At 44.7% G+C, this 17,139-nt stretch overlaps 1 protein-coding gene across 2 annotated transcripts in view; it reads left to right on the top strand.

The window, feature by feature from the left end:
* Positions 1-17,139, top strand: part of Dnah6 (dynein, axonemal, heavy chain 6) — a 220,227-nt gene that overhangs the window by 55,772 nt on the left and 147,316 nt on the right. For both annotated transcript variants that reach the window (XM_039108712.2, NM_001419792.1), the window contains exons 18-26: positions 1,055-1,198; positions 2,729-2,941; positions 3,806-3,898; positions 6,384-6,503; positions 7,391-7,571; positions 11,200-11,296; positions 12,235-12,454; positions 13,545-13,709; positions 14,023-14,133. In XM_039108712.2, the coding sequence (XP_038964640.1) occupies positions 1,055-1,198; positions 2,729-2,941; positions 3,806-3,898; positions 6,384-6,503; positions 7,391-7,571; positions 11,200-11,296; positions 12,235-12,454; positions 13,545-13,709; positions 14,023-14,133 (1,344 nt within the window). The remainder of the gene's footprint in view (positions 1-1,054; positions 1,199-2,728; positions 2,942-3,805; positions 3,899-6,383; positions 6,504-7,390; positions 7,572-11,199; positions 11,297-12,234; positions 12,455-13,544; positions 13,710-14,022; positions 14,134-17,139) is intronic.

Below are 17,139 nucleotides of genomic sequence, written 5' to 3'. Positions count from 1 at the left end.
GGTCTCTGCCTTCTGTGACACCATCTATATTGGGTCCTCACTGGGACTCCTCCCAGTCATCCTGTTGCCGCCCTGTGTCATGGAGATCCTGCCCTTTCAGGTGCCCCAACAGTTAGTTCACAGATGATGTAGATTTTGACGTGGACCAACTCAGAGTCCTAGATCTGGGCCTAGGTGACAGCTGAGTGGTCAGCCCACTGCCTCTCCTTTAGCCATACCACCAGGGGGAGCTCTCCAGCATTGCTCCATCTGGCCACTCAGTGCCACCATAGGCAAGAGGCAGAGACAGCTCTCTTGCTACCATGTCCTCAGGACTGGCTCACCCCCATCTATGCCTCCAGACTCAGCTACATCATGCTGCCAGGTTGAGGCTCAGGGCTCACTCCCAAGTGCTGCATGTGGCAAGGGCCTGGGAGAGCTCTCCTACACTCACACCCTCGGGGCTGCCTCATCCATGCCTCATCATCAGGGCCATCTCCACAGTGTTGCCAGGCAACACAACGCTCAGGGCCCACTCTCCCAAGTGCTATAGACAGGAGGGGCAAGGATAGCTCTCCCATTCCCATGACCTCTGGGACAGCTCTCCTGACTATTGCAGGTGGCAAGGGGCAAGCTAGGGAGGGCACCATCCCTATGCCCACTCAACCTCACAATCCACCAGCTCTCCCCAGCTCTTTCCCTCATACCCAGCCTCACTGTGCTGCCTGGGGAGGTGCAGGACCTCACTCTCCTGAGTGGCACAGCTGTTGAGGGGTGGGGCTAGTTCTGCACAGCCCTTGGACATCCACATGGTCTAGGCAGCCTTGGGGACTACGGGGACAGCTCTGGTCTTTATTGGTAATTTGAGGATCACAGTATTGCACTTGACAGCAAAGAAGACAATGCAAGGAAAGGAATTAGCAGTTGGCATTATGAATGGCTGTTTCTAAACCTACAGATTTGCTTTGGTTTAAAATTTGGAGTGCCAGGAAAATTCAAATGAAAGTAAACTTTTATACTACTTAAGCTTGACATTTATTGTGTGCTTTATCTGTTTTTTTTTTTAATCCCACAGTCCAAATTTGACTGCTTGGACCCAGAGGTCCTAAACGGTCAAGTCACTAAATACGCTAAATTTGTGACCCAGCTGGAAAAGGGCTTGCCACCTAACAGTGTGGTGCCCCAGCTCAAACAGAAGGTGGAGAGAATGAAAGAAAAGGTAAGGCAGGGCGAGGGGAATCATTTCAGAACCAAACTCAGACGCCCTGGGGATTTGTTTGCAGGAAAAAGAAGTAACAGTCTAGTGTGGTAAATTGTGCAATGGAGCATAATAATTAGAAGAGACACTCGGGGTCTGGTACATGACAGGCAAAGTAAGGATGCCCTCAGCACATAGGCAGCAAATACGCCTGGTGCAAACAGCCTGGTCCATTTACACTATTGTTCCTCACAGCTAGGCATCATCCAGATGCATTCCATGTGAAAAAGTCCTGGAAGCCAGGCAGTGCACGTAAAGGGATGGTTTGGAAACTTGGCGTTGCAACCAAGCCAGTCCTTAAAAGGGAGAAAGGGATTGGGTGAGCCTGCTCAGCTGGTCCGAGGCGCTTGCAGCCAGTTGACCTCCCCATACTGACCTCGCCAGCCATCCCCCTCTTCCACTGAGACCTCTAACAAATTCACTGTAGCTAATTTAAAAGCGCTATTCCCAACATGTGCACCACTTCTGAGTTTGATTCCGATCACTGTTGACTGTCGGGCGTATTTCCTTCTGGTCATTTTGCTTTGCTGTGTGCCTTTTTGTTTTTTGTTTGTTTTATTTGGTTGTTGTTGAAATGCAGACATCTTCTGCAGCAGCAAGTGATCGCCGAGGCTTGTGATTTGCAATCTTGGAGATGAGCATTTTCCTCTGTTTACCTCTTTGTGTGCTGGGTTGTATCAGTCCCAGTTAGGAGTTCAGCTGGCTTGAGATTTGACTGTGCTCTAGTCTGCCTCACTGCACCTTGGGCCTGTATTTTCTAGTGATACCTACTGTTTCTCGAGTGAGCTGGGTCCCAGAGGCTACTTTCAGCTTCTTTCTCCTGGACCTACGCCTTCCTATTTTCTTGTGCCCAACTGAGAATCGTTTCCTGCAGCTTTCCACTCCATATGTGGCAAATGATAGCCTGTGGGAGAGGCTCTGTCCTCAAGACTGGCTCCACCCAATGAGGTGCTCTGTTCTGGCCTCTGCTCTAGTCTTCAGAGAAACATGTGACTACCACTTTCCCCAAGTTTTTGAATTAGTTAAGTGCCCTGAAACTCAGTGTTCTCACAGTCTTAATAAAATCCCTTCATTTGCATCTTTCTCCTGAATTTCCTTTTCTATAGGAATGAGGGGTGCTGTTTTCAACTCTCTATAGGTTGAAATGTGTTTTGACCAATTCCACCCATCATTCCTCCCCTCCAACATCTCTCAGATTCCCACCACATTGCCTCCCCAACCTTACACACTCTTTTTCAGACATTGAGTCTGATAAATGCCACCCGTATGTTCATGGGTCAAGGACCACTCAGTGTATCATGGGTGACCTGTGCAGGACCACATCCCCACTCTCAGAAGCCAGCAGCTACCAACAGCTCCTCTGGTAGAGCTGGGGTACCCTGAGCCCCTCCCCCATCCGTGCTGGAGTGTTTGCAGGCATGACCATAGGTCAGTCCTGCACATGCTGTACTCTTTACAGAGGCAGCGCCTCTGAAAATGTCTGTCTTCCAGCTTCCTGTGATCAATGATTTGAGGAACCCAACACTGAAACCTCGGCACTGGTCAGCCATTGAACAAACCGTTGATGCCCTCTTAGTGGACATTGAAATTCCGCTGACCTTAGAGAGGCTGTCCGAACTACACGTCTTTGATTTTGCTCAAGAAATCCAGGACATATCTGGACAGGCTTCTGGGGAAGCTGCCTTAGAGATAATTCTTAAGAAGGTAAGTCAAGGAAAAGCCAGGCACAGTGGTGTGGCTTTTTCATGTCCCATTTTAACACCAGGGAAATGGAGCCAGGATGATGGGTCCCTGGGTCTCATGGGACAGTCAACCTAGCCGACTTAGAAAGTTCCAGCCCAATCAGAGGCCATGGCAATAAACAAACAAATAAATAAGAAATGGCCTCTGCATGCACATGTGTGTATATGTGCCCACATACACATACCCACATAAACACACATGTAGTATCCACACACAAAATGTGAAATGTAAAGGTTTCAGGTTAAAAAATGAAGATTCCTAAGATCTGTGTTATCTGGGTGGGATTTTCAGCATCACAAGCAACAGCCTTTGCTGTCCTCTTGCATGAGCCATTTGGTATGATATATTCAGTCTACAGCCCAGCCAGAATTCACAGCAACAAGGTTGGCTACTGCTGGCTTTTATGAAGAACTGCATGTTAGAGATTTTTTTTAACAAAAAATATATTATTTTCTGAACTCCCAGAGAAGGTTAGGCTGGGCTAATTGCCTTAAAATAGATTGAGAAGACTTTCCTACTTATAATGCTAAATCCTTATCCTAACAATGCATGCCTACCTGCCAGGTGTCTAAGTAAAATGAACATTTCCCTCCGCTTACAAGCATAAGGCACACATTATCAGCGGCATCTCATCGGTATTAAGAACAGTTAGAGGAAACCAAGAACATTAGTGGCTTCTGACTAAGAAAAGGGTCTTGAGAATGTCAAGGATCATAAGGAGGGGAGTAGGGGAGTTACAGTCCCCTCTTATCTCATTCCGTGAGCCTTTATTGTGCATCTAGACACTCATGAATTAGATATCCCAATGCTTAAACTATTTCCAAGGTGGAAGACTCTTGGAAAACGACAGAATTTGTCATTCTTCCTCACCGTGACTCGAAGGACGTATTTATCCTGGGTGGCACAGATGACATACAGGTACGTAATTGGGTTACGGGATATTTGTGGTAAATCAGGCATGGTGGCTCCTGCCTGTAATCTCCATGTCTGAGAATCAACAGCAGGAGGATTACTATAGGTTCAAGGCCAGCCTGAGCTACATAACAAATTCTAAATTAGCCAGGGATAGACAATAAGACTGCCTCAAAATAAAGAAGGAAAGAAGGAGGAGGAGAGGGAGGAGGAAGGACAGAGGAGAGCAGTTTTGTGATACAAGTCCTGACCATACCTCCTGCAGCTTCTGTGACAGATTAAGGTGAGGAAATGAACTACGAGCCACTAAGGAAAAGCTAATTTGGAAAACAAGATGTAAATAACTGACACAAATACTTAGTCACAAATATTGACCAAAGTAATAAAATGGTGTGTGTGTGTGTGTGTGTGTGTGTGTGTGTGTGTGCGCGCTCGCACGTGCACGCGCGCAGGAGTTCCAGGCCTGTAGTTGAGGAATTAAGTGATCAGTTATGTGTGAAGTGATAGAAGAGTCTTTCCCAGACTCTTGTTGCCAGGACAACCGACATTAAAGATGAAGATGGAGAAGGGAGTAGGTGGAACTAAAAGCACTGCAAAATAACATGCACGAGCATTTCACGTGCACTGCAAAATAACATGCACGAGCATTTCACGTGCACTGCAAAATAACATGCACGAGCATTTCACGTGCACTGCAAAATAACATGCACGAGCATTTCACGTGCACTGCAAAATAACATGCACGAGCATTTCACGTGCACTGCAAAATAACATGCACGAGCATTTCACGTGCACTGCAAAATAACATGCACGAGCATTTCACATGCACTGCAAAATAACATGCACGAGCATTTCACGTGCACTGCAAAATAACATGCAAGGGCATTTCACGTGCACTGCAAAATAACATGCACGAGCATTTCACATGCACTGCAAAATAACATGCACGAGCATTTCACGTGCACTGCAAAATAACATGCACGAGCATTTCACGTGCACTGCAAAATAACATGCAAGGGCATTTCACGTGCACTGCAAAATAACATGCACGAGCATTTCACATGCACTGCAAAATAACATGCACGAGCATTTCACATGCACTGCAAAATAACATGCACGGGCATTTCACGTGCACTGCAAAATAACATGCACGAGCATTTCACATGCACTGCAAAATAACATGCAAGGGCATTTCACGTGCACTGCAAAATAACATGCACGAGCATTTCACATGCACTGCAAAATAACATGCACGAGCATTTCACATGCACTGCAAAATAACATGCACGGGCATTTCACGTGCACTGCAAAATAACATGCACGAGCATTTCACATGCACTGCAAAATAACATGCACGGGCATTTCACATGCACTGCAAAATAACATGCAAGGGCATTTCACGTGCACTGCAAAATAACATGCACGAGCATTTCACATGCACTGCAAAATAACATGCACGAGCATTTCACGTGCACTGCAAAATAACATGCACGAGCATTTCACGTGCACTGCAAAATAACATGCACGAGCATTTCACGTGCACTGCAAAATAACATGCACGGGCATTTCACGTGCACAGCTGGATGGGAAGTTAAACTCAATTTTATCTATTTAGGTAGATAAAATCTAAGCCATGTGCTCAGAGCATTAAGTCATTTAAAATCTAAAGACAAAAGGGAAGGAGTCCTACAGCCCAACTTAAAGGTATAGCCATATCGTAAGAATGGACAAAAGGCAGAGATAGAAGTGAAATTGTTAGCAGAGGGCAAAATCAGACATCACGCTATGCGTGCAGGTGGGCAAGCCAAGTTATGTGCAGGAGCCAGGAGCCAAGCAGTGCCAGTTAAACAACTCAGTTTTTCAGATCAACACATTTTTTTTAATCCACACGTTTTATGAGGGATGCTGTTGTTTGTGGGGAGCAGTAGGGAGGGGGGCGATGTGAATACTTCCTCTAGAGGATTCAGCTTCATCTTCCTGCAGATGACATAAGGGAAAATAATCATTCATTGATTGCAATCGTTGCAAGCACAGGGCATTTTGAGAGGTGAAAGCCTACCCAAGTGACTAAACTGTAAAGGGGATGCCAGTTGCCTAATGTTGAGGGCAAGAGAAGAACATTAGACTAAGCAAACACTTGTGCCATTAATGACTACAGGATGCGAGGCTCAGAGATGGTTCGGTCAGTAACATTTGCTACACCAGCATTAAGATCTGACTCACTCACACACACACACACACACACACACACACACACACACACACCCTCCACAGGTCTCTTAGTTAGGTGTCCCCCAGTGACCTTTGAGAGAACATACGGTTGTAAGCACAAGGAAAAGGAACAAGCTTGGCAGTGTCTGTGTAGGAAGCTGTAGGTGGGGCTACATTATTTGTTCAAATGAGTTATCCTTAAATAGACCCTTGGAATTTGAAACACCTTGAGCTCACAGACTCATGCTTCTGCCCGTGTTCTGGCCTCTGCTCCCCAAAGGTCCTTCTTGACGATAGCACCATCAACGTTGCAACCATCGCCTCATCACGATATGTGGGTCCCCTAAAGACTCGAGTGGATGACTGGCAGAAACAACTTTCCTTGTTTAATCAAACACTGGTAAGTTGGGGAAATTCCAGCTCCTGGACTTTGATCTGGAGGGCTGGAAATAGTGATTCTGTGGGGCTAGAACGCAGCTCAGTGGTAGAAGGATTGACCAACCGTACAAAGTCCTGGGTTTGTTACACACACACACACACACACACACACACACACACACACACACACACACTGTTGTTTTAACATTATATAATTCAGAAGTGTAGGATTCAATTGTTGACATTTTGTTATGTTCAGAATGAGAAAAAAGCACACAGGCACTTGGCCCGTTTTTATCATTATGCAGCCTACTGTCACTTTTACTAGCAGAGTTAAATTAAATATCACGGAACTGGAGTTTTACATTTGTTAGCAGCGTAATTATCAGTTAAGTACAATACATCTGGAGTCTCATATCTGTGTTGGTCAGGAAGTGATCCTGGCTTCTACTGGATCCCTCTGCTCAGGGAATCCCATAGCTGTGATATTCCAAAGATAGGACAATCTAGGTAACTCCTCATTAAGATGCTTTCCCTGGGTGGTTCTAGGCTGTGCTTGTATATGTTTGGGAGTCATCATGAACTTGTTGCCTGACCACCCTTCAGACTTCTGCCAGGAAGCATCTTGCCTCCCAACAGAATGTTTCCTCTACACGCTTTAAGCATGTTTCATGTGACCCCTCTGGCTTTCCACACAGCCGACTCAGAATAGTCTTCAGTGGAAAGAGAGGGTGGAATCAGGCTGGACAGAATAGTGGGCTCCTTTAGGAAATTTTATTTCAAAGGACCTTTAGGGAGATGTGAGCGGCTCCTAAGGGAAAGATGTAGTTCCCAAAGCCACAATCTCCAGTGTAACCTGTGGATATCCGGTTGGAAACTCCATGTTGATAGTCCCATGTTTTTCTCCAGGAAGAGTGGCTGAACTGTCAGAGAAACTGGCTCTACCTAGAAAGCATCTTTAATGCCCCAGATATCCAGAGGCAGCTGCCTGCAGAAGCCAAGATGTTCCTTCAGGTGGATAAGTCATGGAAGGAAATCATGAGGAAGGTCAACCGGCTGCCTAATGCGCTCCGGGCTGCAACTCAGCCAGGTAGAAACTCCAAAACAAACAAGCAGAACAAGGGGGTTCCCTGCTCATCTGACACGTGATCACCTCTAAAATTCTAACTGGCCTGCGGTACATCCAGCAATACACACACACACACACACACACACACACACACACACACTTGTTGCAATTCAAGTAACAGATTGAAATTGAAGGTTTTTCCTAGCACATACTAATTATACATAATAATGAATTACAGTATGACATTTTATGCATGTGTGTCATGTATTTTAATCATATTCAGCCCCATTACAGTCTCTTGTCCTCATCCCACTCCTGTTGATCTCCCTCTAGTCCCCTCCCACTCCCGTGTCTTTTTGTGCGTGTGAACCAATGAGTTCAGTGTTATTTACAGGATCATGGCCACCTTGGCTATACCACTGAAGACGTCACATCCTCCCCCAGCATCAGGGTTGAAATGTTTTAAAAAGCTCTGTTTCTGTCCACAGTCAGTTTCTGGAGCAGATATAAACTCACTGAAGTTTACACTCTATACCTCAGACAGCCTGCTTGTCCTATAACTTAATGGCCGCGTGTGACGATGATGGGCCACAGTCTCAGACACCGTCCCTGCCTAGCAAGGCAACTTTGCAGGCTATGCTCCTTGCCGGAGATCCTTACATAAAAGAGTGGAAAGGAAAGCTACTGAATGATTAAAATCAAACACCCACAAAGGCCTTAGGTCTTATAGAATGTGCTCACCCTTGCGGGCCCAAGCTACCTTCCTGCTGGCAATAACACGTCCTGAGCCTCTGCCCTGTTGTCCTTTTTTCCTCATTGTACCTGTTTGTTTCCTCTCGTGTAGGCGTTCTTATAATGCTATAGACCCATGCTATGATCTAGAGTAACCTCCCTTACTATGATCCTTAATTTAATCACACCACGTTCTTATTTCCATACAAACCTGACAGATCCGTAAGTGTGGGGAATTAGGACTCAGCATCTCCGGGAATGGGACCATTATGCTGCCTGCCACTGCCCCTCCATTGTCATATTCAAACCTTTTTACATGCACAAACAGAGTGGCATTTGATTACAGAGTGACGTCCCAGTCCCCAGAAGACTTGTTATAAAATTATTTTGATAATTTCATAGATGAATATAATGTATTTAGATTAAATCTTCTCCCCATTCTCTTCAACTCCATCCCAAACCCACCAATTCCCCAACTTCATATCCTTCCCTTTCCTTTCTTCTTCCCCGATTTCTAGGCGTACCTTCTCCACTGCTTCCTTCTTCTTCGTCGTCATTTCCTCCTCCTCCTTCCCCTCCCCCTCCTCCTCCTTCCCCTCCCCTCCTCCCCCTTCCTCTCCTCCTCCTCCTCTTCCTCCTCCCCCTTCCTCTCCTCTTCCTCCTCTCCCTCCCCCTCCTCCTCCCCTCCTCTTCCTCCCCCTCCTCCTCCTTCCACTCTTCCTCCTCCTCCCCCTTCTCCTCCTCTTCCTCCTCCTTCAATCTCGTATTTAGTGCTGCCCATATCTGAAGGTATCATCTATCAACTGATGAATGGAAAACAGGTCTTTTGAAATAATAAAGAATATAATTCCTAAGTCATATTCTTTGATTTGAAGCCTTAAAAACTTCAAATAAAGAAGTATATGCCTGTAATAAATCTGATTCAAGGTGATGATAAAGCCATGAGAAATTTTAAAGTAGAAAAGGGAGTGGCTATGGGTTAGTGTATGTTTGTATGTGTGTGTGTGTTTGCATACATACAAATATGAATGTATGTGTCCATGTGTATATATATGTATATGTATGTATGTGTGTGTGCGCATGTTGTGTAAATGTGTGTATATGTATATCTGTGCATGTGAGTAAACACCTGTGTATGTATGTGTGTATGTGTATCTGTGTATATGTGTATATATGTGTATCTGTGTATTTATGTGTGTATGTGTATATGTATGTGTGCATGTGTGTACATGTGGGTATATGTGTATGTATGTATACACACGTGTGTTTATATGTTTGTGCATATGTATGAATATGTATTGTGTATGTATGTGTGTACATGTGTATGCATGTGTATATTTATGTGTATATGTGTGTGCATTATGTGTGTTTGAATGTGTATTTGCATGTGTGTGTGTTTGAGTATGTGTATATGTGTGTCTGTATGTGCTATTGGACTTTTCAATAAAATAGCTTTTGAGCAGAAACTTTCAGGAAAGAGTGAGTAAAGTGTATGTGGCTCAGAAGGAGAACTGTTGACAGCAGAGGAAAGAAGGAAGAATGATGTGAGGCTCCTAAGGTAAGTAAGACGGTGCTGAAAATGTTGCCAGATGGAGTCCCATCTGGGCTGGAATGGAGTGCTTGGAGATTGAGTCTTGCTTGAGACACGAGGCCAAGACCAGTGGGCGTAAGTGGGTGACTGGCCACTAGATGGAGCTGTTGACCACATAGAGTCTCGGAAAACGTGGTACAGCTCTGGGATTTGATTCTTGGGCAGTAGGAAAGGGAAATGTGACCAGTATCAAAGATACAAAGATGAAGAGGCATAGAGGCTGCTACCTAGGGAGTCACAACTTAATAATGAAGAGTAATGCCCATCACCACACCTAGCATTTAACCATGACAGAAAAGACGCATGTAAGAAACCAACAAGGAGGACTAGAGAAACAGGTTAGTGTCAAAAGCACTAACTGTTCTTCCAGGAGAATGAGGTTCAAATCCCAGCACCCGCATGACAGCTCACAACTGTCTGTAACTCCAAGATCTGACGCCCTCACACAGACACACACACAGGCAAAGCACTAATGCACAGAAATGAAAAAATAAATTAACATTTTATAAAAGGAAACTGAAAAAGAACAAGAAGGTTCTAGACACTGGCTTACAGCCCCCTAAAAGCAGAGGATACCTTATAAATTATTAAATTAAAAGTACTGTTCTAGTGAGGTCAATATTACAGTTAACTTGAAGAGTAATAATTCTTTTTTTTTTTCTTTTCTTTTTTTCCGAGCTGGGGACCAAACCCAGGGCCTTGTGCTTGCTAGGCAAGCGCTCTACCACTGAGCTAAATCCCCAACCCCAAGAGTAATAATTCTTGGGCTGGGAGATGGTTTAGCATTTAAAGCAATGGCCACACAAAGAAGAAAACGAGTTCAGATCCTCAGAACCTGCACAGATACAGGATGATGTTTGTAGCTCACATGTCATCCAACCTTGGAAAGTACTGTAAAACCTGAAGGCGGAGATAGGGAATACTCAGAATGAGTTGAACAGGACTAGCTTAAAACTCTGGGTTTGGCTGAGAGACCCTGAGAAGAGGGTAAAGGAACCATCAAGGAAGTCTTAAAATCAATGTCAAGTCTTGAATACACAGACATGTACATGATTGCCTACCCACAGACACACATGGTCACACATGCATGCACAGACACATGTGTATATGTGTGCGTTCCTGCAAACATATATACATACCACATACACATCGCATACATGAAAAGGGGAATTTTTTTAAAGAACTAAACCTCTTTAACAATACTCCCATTTTATTATTCATTATTCTACTAAACAAAACAAAGACTTTTAAAATGTTAATATCTTTTGCTTTCATTTAAAATTATATTCTCAATTTTAATACAATTTGGCCAACTTTTTTTAATAGGGCTTCTGGAGACTTTTCAAAACAATAATGCATTACTTGACCAAATTCAGAAATGTCTGGAGGCATATTTAGAGTCAAAGAGAGTTATCTTCCCAAGGTAAGTTCACAAAAACAGCTTGAGATGTCTTGTTGGAGAGTAGACCAGTTGAGGATGGCGATAACACCCTCCGACAGCAGAGACCTGGAGAGGGGAGGACGATGCCCACGCGTACTTCGTGCTTCAGACTTGGTGCTGGGCAAACACTGAGCTGTCACAGTGGTGGAGGAGGGCAAAGCTCACTCTCTGCTGGAGAGTACAGGGAACCCACAGAACACCATTCCCCCCATCGCCCCATCCTTAGCTCTGCAGCCCCTCCAGCCTTAACGCTTCTATTCCCTGCAGTTAGTGGGGGTCCTAGAGTTTTCACCCCTCTCACCATGCGTCCCTGCAAAGCCTGGCAGCTCACTTTGCAGGGTTAGCATGATCTGGAAGTCTAGAGCTTCAGATAAACCCAAGACCGAAACAGTTGCATTTGTCATGCACACTTGCGTTATTTGGCCCTAAGTTTGGGCAGGAATGGACAAGCTTATTGTTTATCCATTTTGCTTCTAATGATATGAAAACACATAAAAGATGTCTTATTTCTACATAAGTATGGCCATGGTAAGGTCGGAAACTGAATGTTGGCAGCATCATGCTCTGTCACTTTTAAGGGCCCGGCAACCACCCATCTGCCTATGGCCTCTTCAATAGTTAATGTGGCTCAAGGACAAGGAAGGCCAACAGGCAAAGAGGTCAGCATTGTAACAGGACCTCATGTTATTAATGATTCTTAGAAAAATCCTTTCTATTCTAGCTATTGGGCCTGAGTACTTGAGATACATCATCATTACCTTTACAAGAACTTCTTTAGAGACACTCGGCCTGCCCCCAAGCCCAAAACAAATGTGATTAGAGGTCCAGGGCATCAGCCCAGCAGCATCTTGTCTCTTACGACTACCGAAGGCTGAGCATCTGTCCAGTCACGCTCACATTAAGTGCCCTTACCTTGACAGGTTTTACTTCTTGTCAAATGACGAGCTCCTGGAGATTTTGGCCCAGACCCGAAATCCACAGGCTGTGCAGCCTCATCTAAGGAAATGCTTCGACTCCATTTCAAAGCTCGAGTTTGCTCTCATGCCTCCCACAGAAGGGAAAATACCAGGCATTGACACTGAGCCAGAAAAGGTCTTCACCAATGACATTTTGGCAATGCTCTCACCTGAGGGAGAACGGGTAAGGTGCTTTAGATTAATAGTTCCCTGTGGATGAACGGGATCACATGTCTGGGACTGGGGTACAGGCCCCTCCTTCCCACCCTAGGCTTGCCAGAGACTCCGCTAGCCCAGCACTTTTGAGAAAAGCTGAGATCAAACTCTAACCCTCAGGGAGCTGGAAATCTAATGGAGAAATCGCCCAGCAATTAGAACTCACCATGATAATTGCAGTGGTCTGTTTGGGGAATGAAGTGGCAACAAGCGATCACGGATTAGCCAGCTCCACAAAGAGGAACAGTGGTTGGCCAAGAGCGCTGGGCCTTTGCCAGGACACCCATATCAAGACTTATCACCCTCTAATGGTCTCCACAAGATAGCACCACTAGTAGGTGACAGGGACCTTCAGTTATATGTAAATGACCTAATGCTGCACGCAATGGGCTCTGTGTGAGAGTTTGCTACTTCAGCTCCTCCAGCGCTGTGTAGCACCAGCGTACGGAGAACACCCACTGAGACAATCACAGTATCAGCAGACTGAAGAACAGGGTAACCGCACAAAGAACACACACACATACACACAGACATACAGAGGCACGCACATACATAGAGACACACATACATATAAACACATTCACGCGTGCATCACTGCTGGTGCAGAAGGGCGAAAATGTGAGGATTAAGGATAGGACATTGGGAAAACATGAAAATTCAAAGACAGGTAAAAATGGTTAAAGGAACCCCAAACGAGCAGATACCCACGTTATTGGAAATTGGAGGAAGAGGCATGAGAAGTGTGGAGATGTTCACTGGACCTTTCAGTTGTGGAGACATGGGTGACTGGTGAGAACTTGGGTCAACTTCAGTCTACAGCACTGTGAAGGAAAGGGAAATGGTTAGAGAAATCCATGACATCTGTGGGGAAACCTCTTTCAAGGAGCTAGCCCTAAGAGCATGCCTTTACTAGAAAGCCGTGAAGGACTGGGTTATGTGATGTGATGTCAAAGGCCTCCCCGTTTACAAAGCTCAGCATTTTGTTATAGAAGTACAACAGGTAGATGGCTTAAAAGCCCCACACAGGACACTCCCTCATCATCCTAATTGCCTCGTAGGTTGGCCTGGGGAAAGGCCTCAAGGCGAGAGGCAATGTGGAAGAATGGCTTGGTAAGGTGGAGGAAGCCATGTTCTCATCTCTCCGCCGCCTGTGCAAAGCTGCCATCGCTGATTACCAGGGGAAACTCAGGACAGAGTGGGTGATCGCTGGCCACCCTTCTCAAGTAATGCTCTTGTTAAATTTCTCTTTGGGAGCCTAGTCTGGTGCATGTAGCACATGTATGAGGGGGATGTGTCATTGCAAGTGATCATGCACATGTATAAGGGGGGTGTGTCATTGCAGGTGATCCTGCACATGTATGAGGTGGGTGTGTCATTGCAGGTGATCCTGCACATGTATGAGATGGGTGTGTCATTGCAGGTGATCATGCACATGTATGAGGGGGATGTGTCATTGCAAGTGATCATGCACATGTATGAGGGGGATATGCTATTGCAGGTGACCCTGCACATGTATGAGGGGGCGTGTTATTGCAGGTGATCCTGACCATTTCTCAGATCATGTGGTGCCGGGATTTGACCGAGAGTCTAGAATGTGAAGATAATCATTTGGAAGCCCTGGAAAAATTTGAACAAGTGAATTTTGAGGTAAGTTCTTTACCAGAGAGGTGCCAGACATGTTGTCATGCAAGATGATCCCCATGAGTTTTTAATTGTGATTAATGCAAATTCACTTTATTCCAGAAGTTCTAATGTGCTGATATGGCGTTCTCACCGAAGCCATTGTATTCTGTTTTTCTTAGCATACTCCCTGGATGCTTATGTAATATTTGTATGAATGACTATAAACTAGTGGAGAAAGGAACTTAAGAGGAAAAATTAAGGGTTATTTACAATGATTTGCAAATATTTAGACAAAACTGTGTTTACTAGAATCAATGTGGTAGTTCAGACAAGATGTTCCCCCATAGTTTCAGTATTTGAGTGCTGGTCCCCAGTTAGTGGCACTATTTGGGAAGGTTTAGGAGGTGTGGCCTTTTTAAAGGAAGTATATCACTGGGGCTGGGCTTTGAGGTTTCAAAACCTCATGCTATTCCAGGCATGAGCTCTCCATTTCATGCTTGGGGTTGAAAATGAGAGCGCTCAGCTTCCCATGTTAGTGACTCTGTCTCCACTCTGCCATCATGGACTCCTAGCCTCTGAAACTGTAAGCCCAAACGAATACTTCCTTCTGTAAGTTGCCTTGATAATGGTGTTTTATCACAGCAATTGAAAGGTAACTATTACAACTAGGCTTCTTCTCACAGAAATGTATATTTTCATTAAAAATTGTTAAGTGAAGCCAGCATTGTCATGCATGCCTCAAAACACAATGTTGTGGGGCAGAGACAGGTGGATCCTAGGAACTGACTCATTAGCTAGCCAGACTACCACAAAGAACAAACTTTAGTTTCAGTGAGACACAGTCTCTAGGCAATAAAACAAAAAGCAATGGAGGAAAACACTCTGTGTCCTCTTCTGACTTCTGCATGCATGTGAGACTTCATACTCGTTCACATGTACACACACACACACACACACACACACACACACACACACACAGTTTTAAAAATATTGTTAATGCACAGTACAGTATACCTAGGCATAGTGTTGTCCACCAGCTGTAGAGCCCATTCATCTTACCTACTCTACGGCTTCAAGTCTACTGAACAGCCGCCACCCCTGCCCCATCCTTGCAGCCCTGGCAACCCCAGCATTTGTCTGTATGAGTCTGATGACTGACTTATTTTATTTAACTGAATATCCACTCAATTCATCCATGTTGTCACCTGTGACAGGATTTTTTCCACTTCTGGCTGAATGCTACTCGATTGTGTGTACAGGACTGTGATGGTTTGTATATGTTCAGCTCAGTGAGTAGCACAATTAGGTGTGGCCCTGTTGGAGTAGCTATGGCCTTCTTGGAGAAGATGTGTCACTGTGGGTATGGGCTTGTAAGACCCTCACCCTAGCTGCCTGGAAGCCAGTATTCGGCTAGCAGCCTTCAGATGAAGATGTAGAACTCTCAGTTCCTCCTGCACCATGCCTGCCTAGATGCTGCCAATTTTCCTGCCTTGAGTATGATGGACTGAACCCCTGAACCTGTAAGCCAGCCCCAATTAAATGTTGTCCTTATAAGAGTTGTCTTGGTCATGGCATCCGTTCACAGCAGTAAAACCCTAACTAAGACAGAAGTTGGTGCCAGGAATGGGAAATTGCTGTGATAGGCCTGAGCTTGCTTTTGTTCAGGAAGAATATGGATTTGGGGACTTTGGATTTGGAAAGCCATGGAACGCTTTAAGTGAGGTTTAATGGGCCATCCTAATAGGAATATGGAAGCCAGTGGTGCTGAGGGTCATCTGAACTATGTAGGACTGCTAGCCCAAGAGGTTTCAGTGGAGAAGAATTTTAATATTTGGCCGAGAGACTGTTTTGTGATGTTTTGGTGAAGAATGTGGCTGCTTTTTATCATTGTCTGAAGAGACTATCTGAGACTCAAGTAAAGAGATTTATAATAATCGCATTGATAAAGGAAGTCTCAGAAAAGCCCAACAAAGACTTGGTTCTCTGGTTAAGTCTGACGAAAAGCATTTTGAACAAACATAGCAAGCTAAGAAAGGAAAACTAAAAAATATATAGTCTGAGTATTAAAGAGACACCAGGAAATGAAATGGAGCTGAATCCTGTGTTCAAGGATATTAAATTGAATTAAGGGAGTGATGACTTTGGGGCAAGATTTCACCCAGCTAAATTTAGGTCCAGGCATTGTAGAACAAGCCTTTAATCCCAGGAGGCAAAGACAAGCAAATCTCTTGAGTTCAAGGCCAGTTTAGAACAGAGTAAGTTCTAGGTGAACTTAAATCCAGGCTTGGTAAACCACACCTTTAATCCCAGCGCTTAGGAGACAGGCATGCAGATCTCTGAGTTCAAAGTCAGTCTACAGAGCAAGTTCCAGGGAAGCCAAGCTTAGGCAGTGAAGGAGTTGGAAAACAGAAAGCTGGTGATAATGTAATACAACAAGGGGGGCCATGTTCCAGCCCCAGCAAGCAGCAAAACTCAGCAGCTTTGGACTTGTGGCTCTGGCTTTAGAGTCCAGATTAGAAGGGACTATTGGGATAATTGATCTTTTCATTTTGATAATGAGTTTGAGGTGACATCATATTGTGAGGTTTTTTTTTGTCTTTTTGTTTTGTTTTGTTTTGTTGATGTTTTGTTTTGTTTTACTATTTGTTCCTTGACAATTTAATAATGTACATAGTGCAATCAATTTATTCTCGCCTCTACCCTCTCTTATGTGTCTCCTACACCTCTAATTCCCATCACACTCTTTAGAAGTCCTTTTTGCACATCCATGTCTTTCTGTGTAGTTGTATGACCCATGGATTTTAACTAGGACCACTTGTGAAGCCAGAGGTTTGGAACTATCTGTGGAACCTGGTGGACTCACTACTGGTTACACAGTGAAGGCAACAACTGACCTTCCTCTCAGGTCCCATGAGTAACCAACTAATAGTTCAGGAAGGAGGGGTATGCCTATTGACAGGCCCAGCCTAGTGTACTCCCAGCTCAGACAACAGTTGCTGTTATGACATCATGTAATGGCTGTACTACGTC

The sequence above is a fragment of the Rattus norvegicus genome, chromosome 4, assembly GCF_036323735.1.
Source record: "Rattus norvegicus strain BN/NHsdMcwi chromosome 4, GRCr8, whole genome shotgun sequence".
Classification (NCBI taxonomy): domain Eukaryota; kingdom Metazoa; phylum Chordata; class Mammalia; order Rodentia; family Muridae; genus Rattus; species Rattus norvegicus.
Note: the sequence above shows the minus strand (reverse complement) of the source record. Positions and strands in the feature narration are given on the sequence as shown.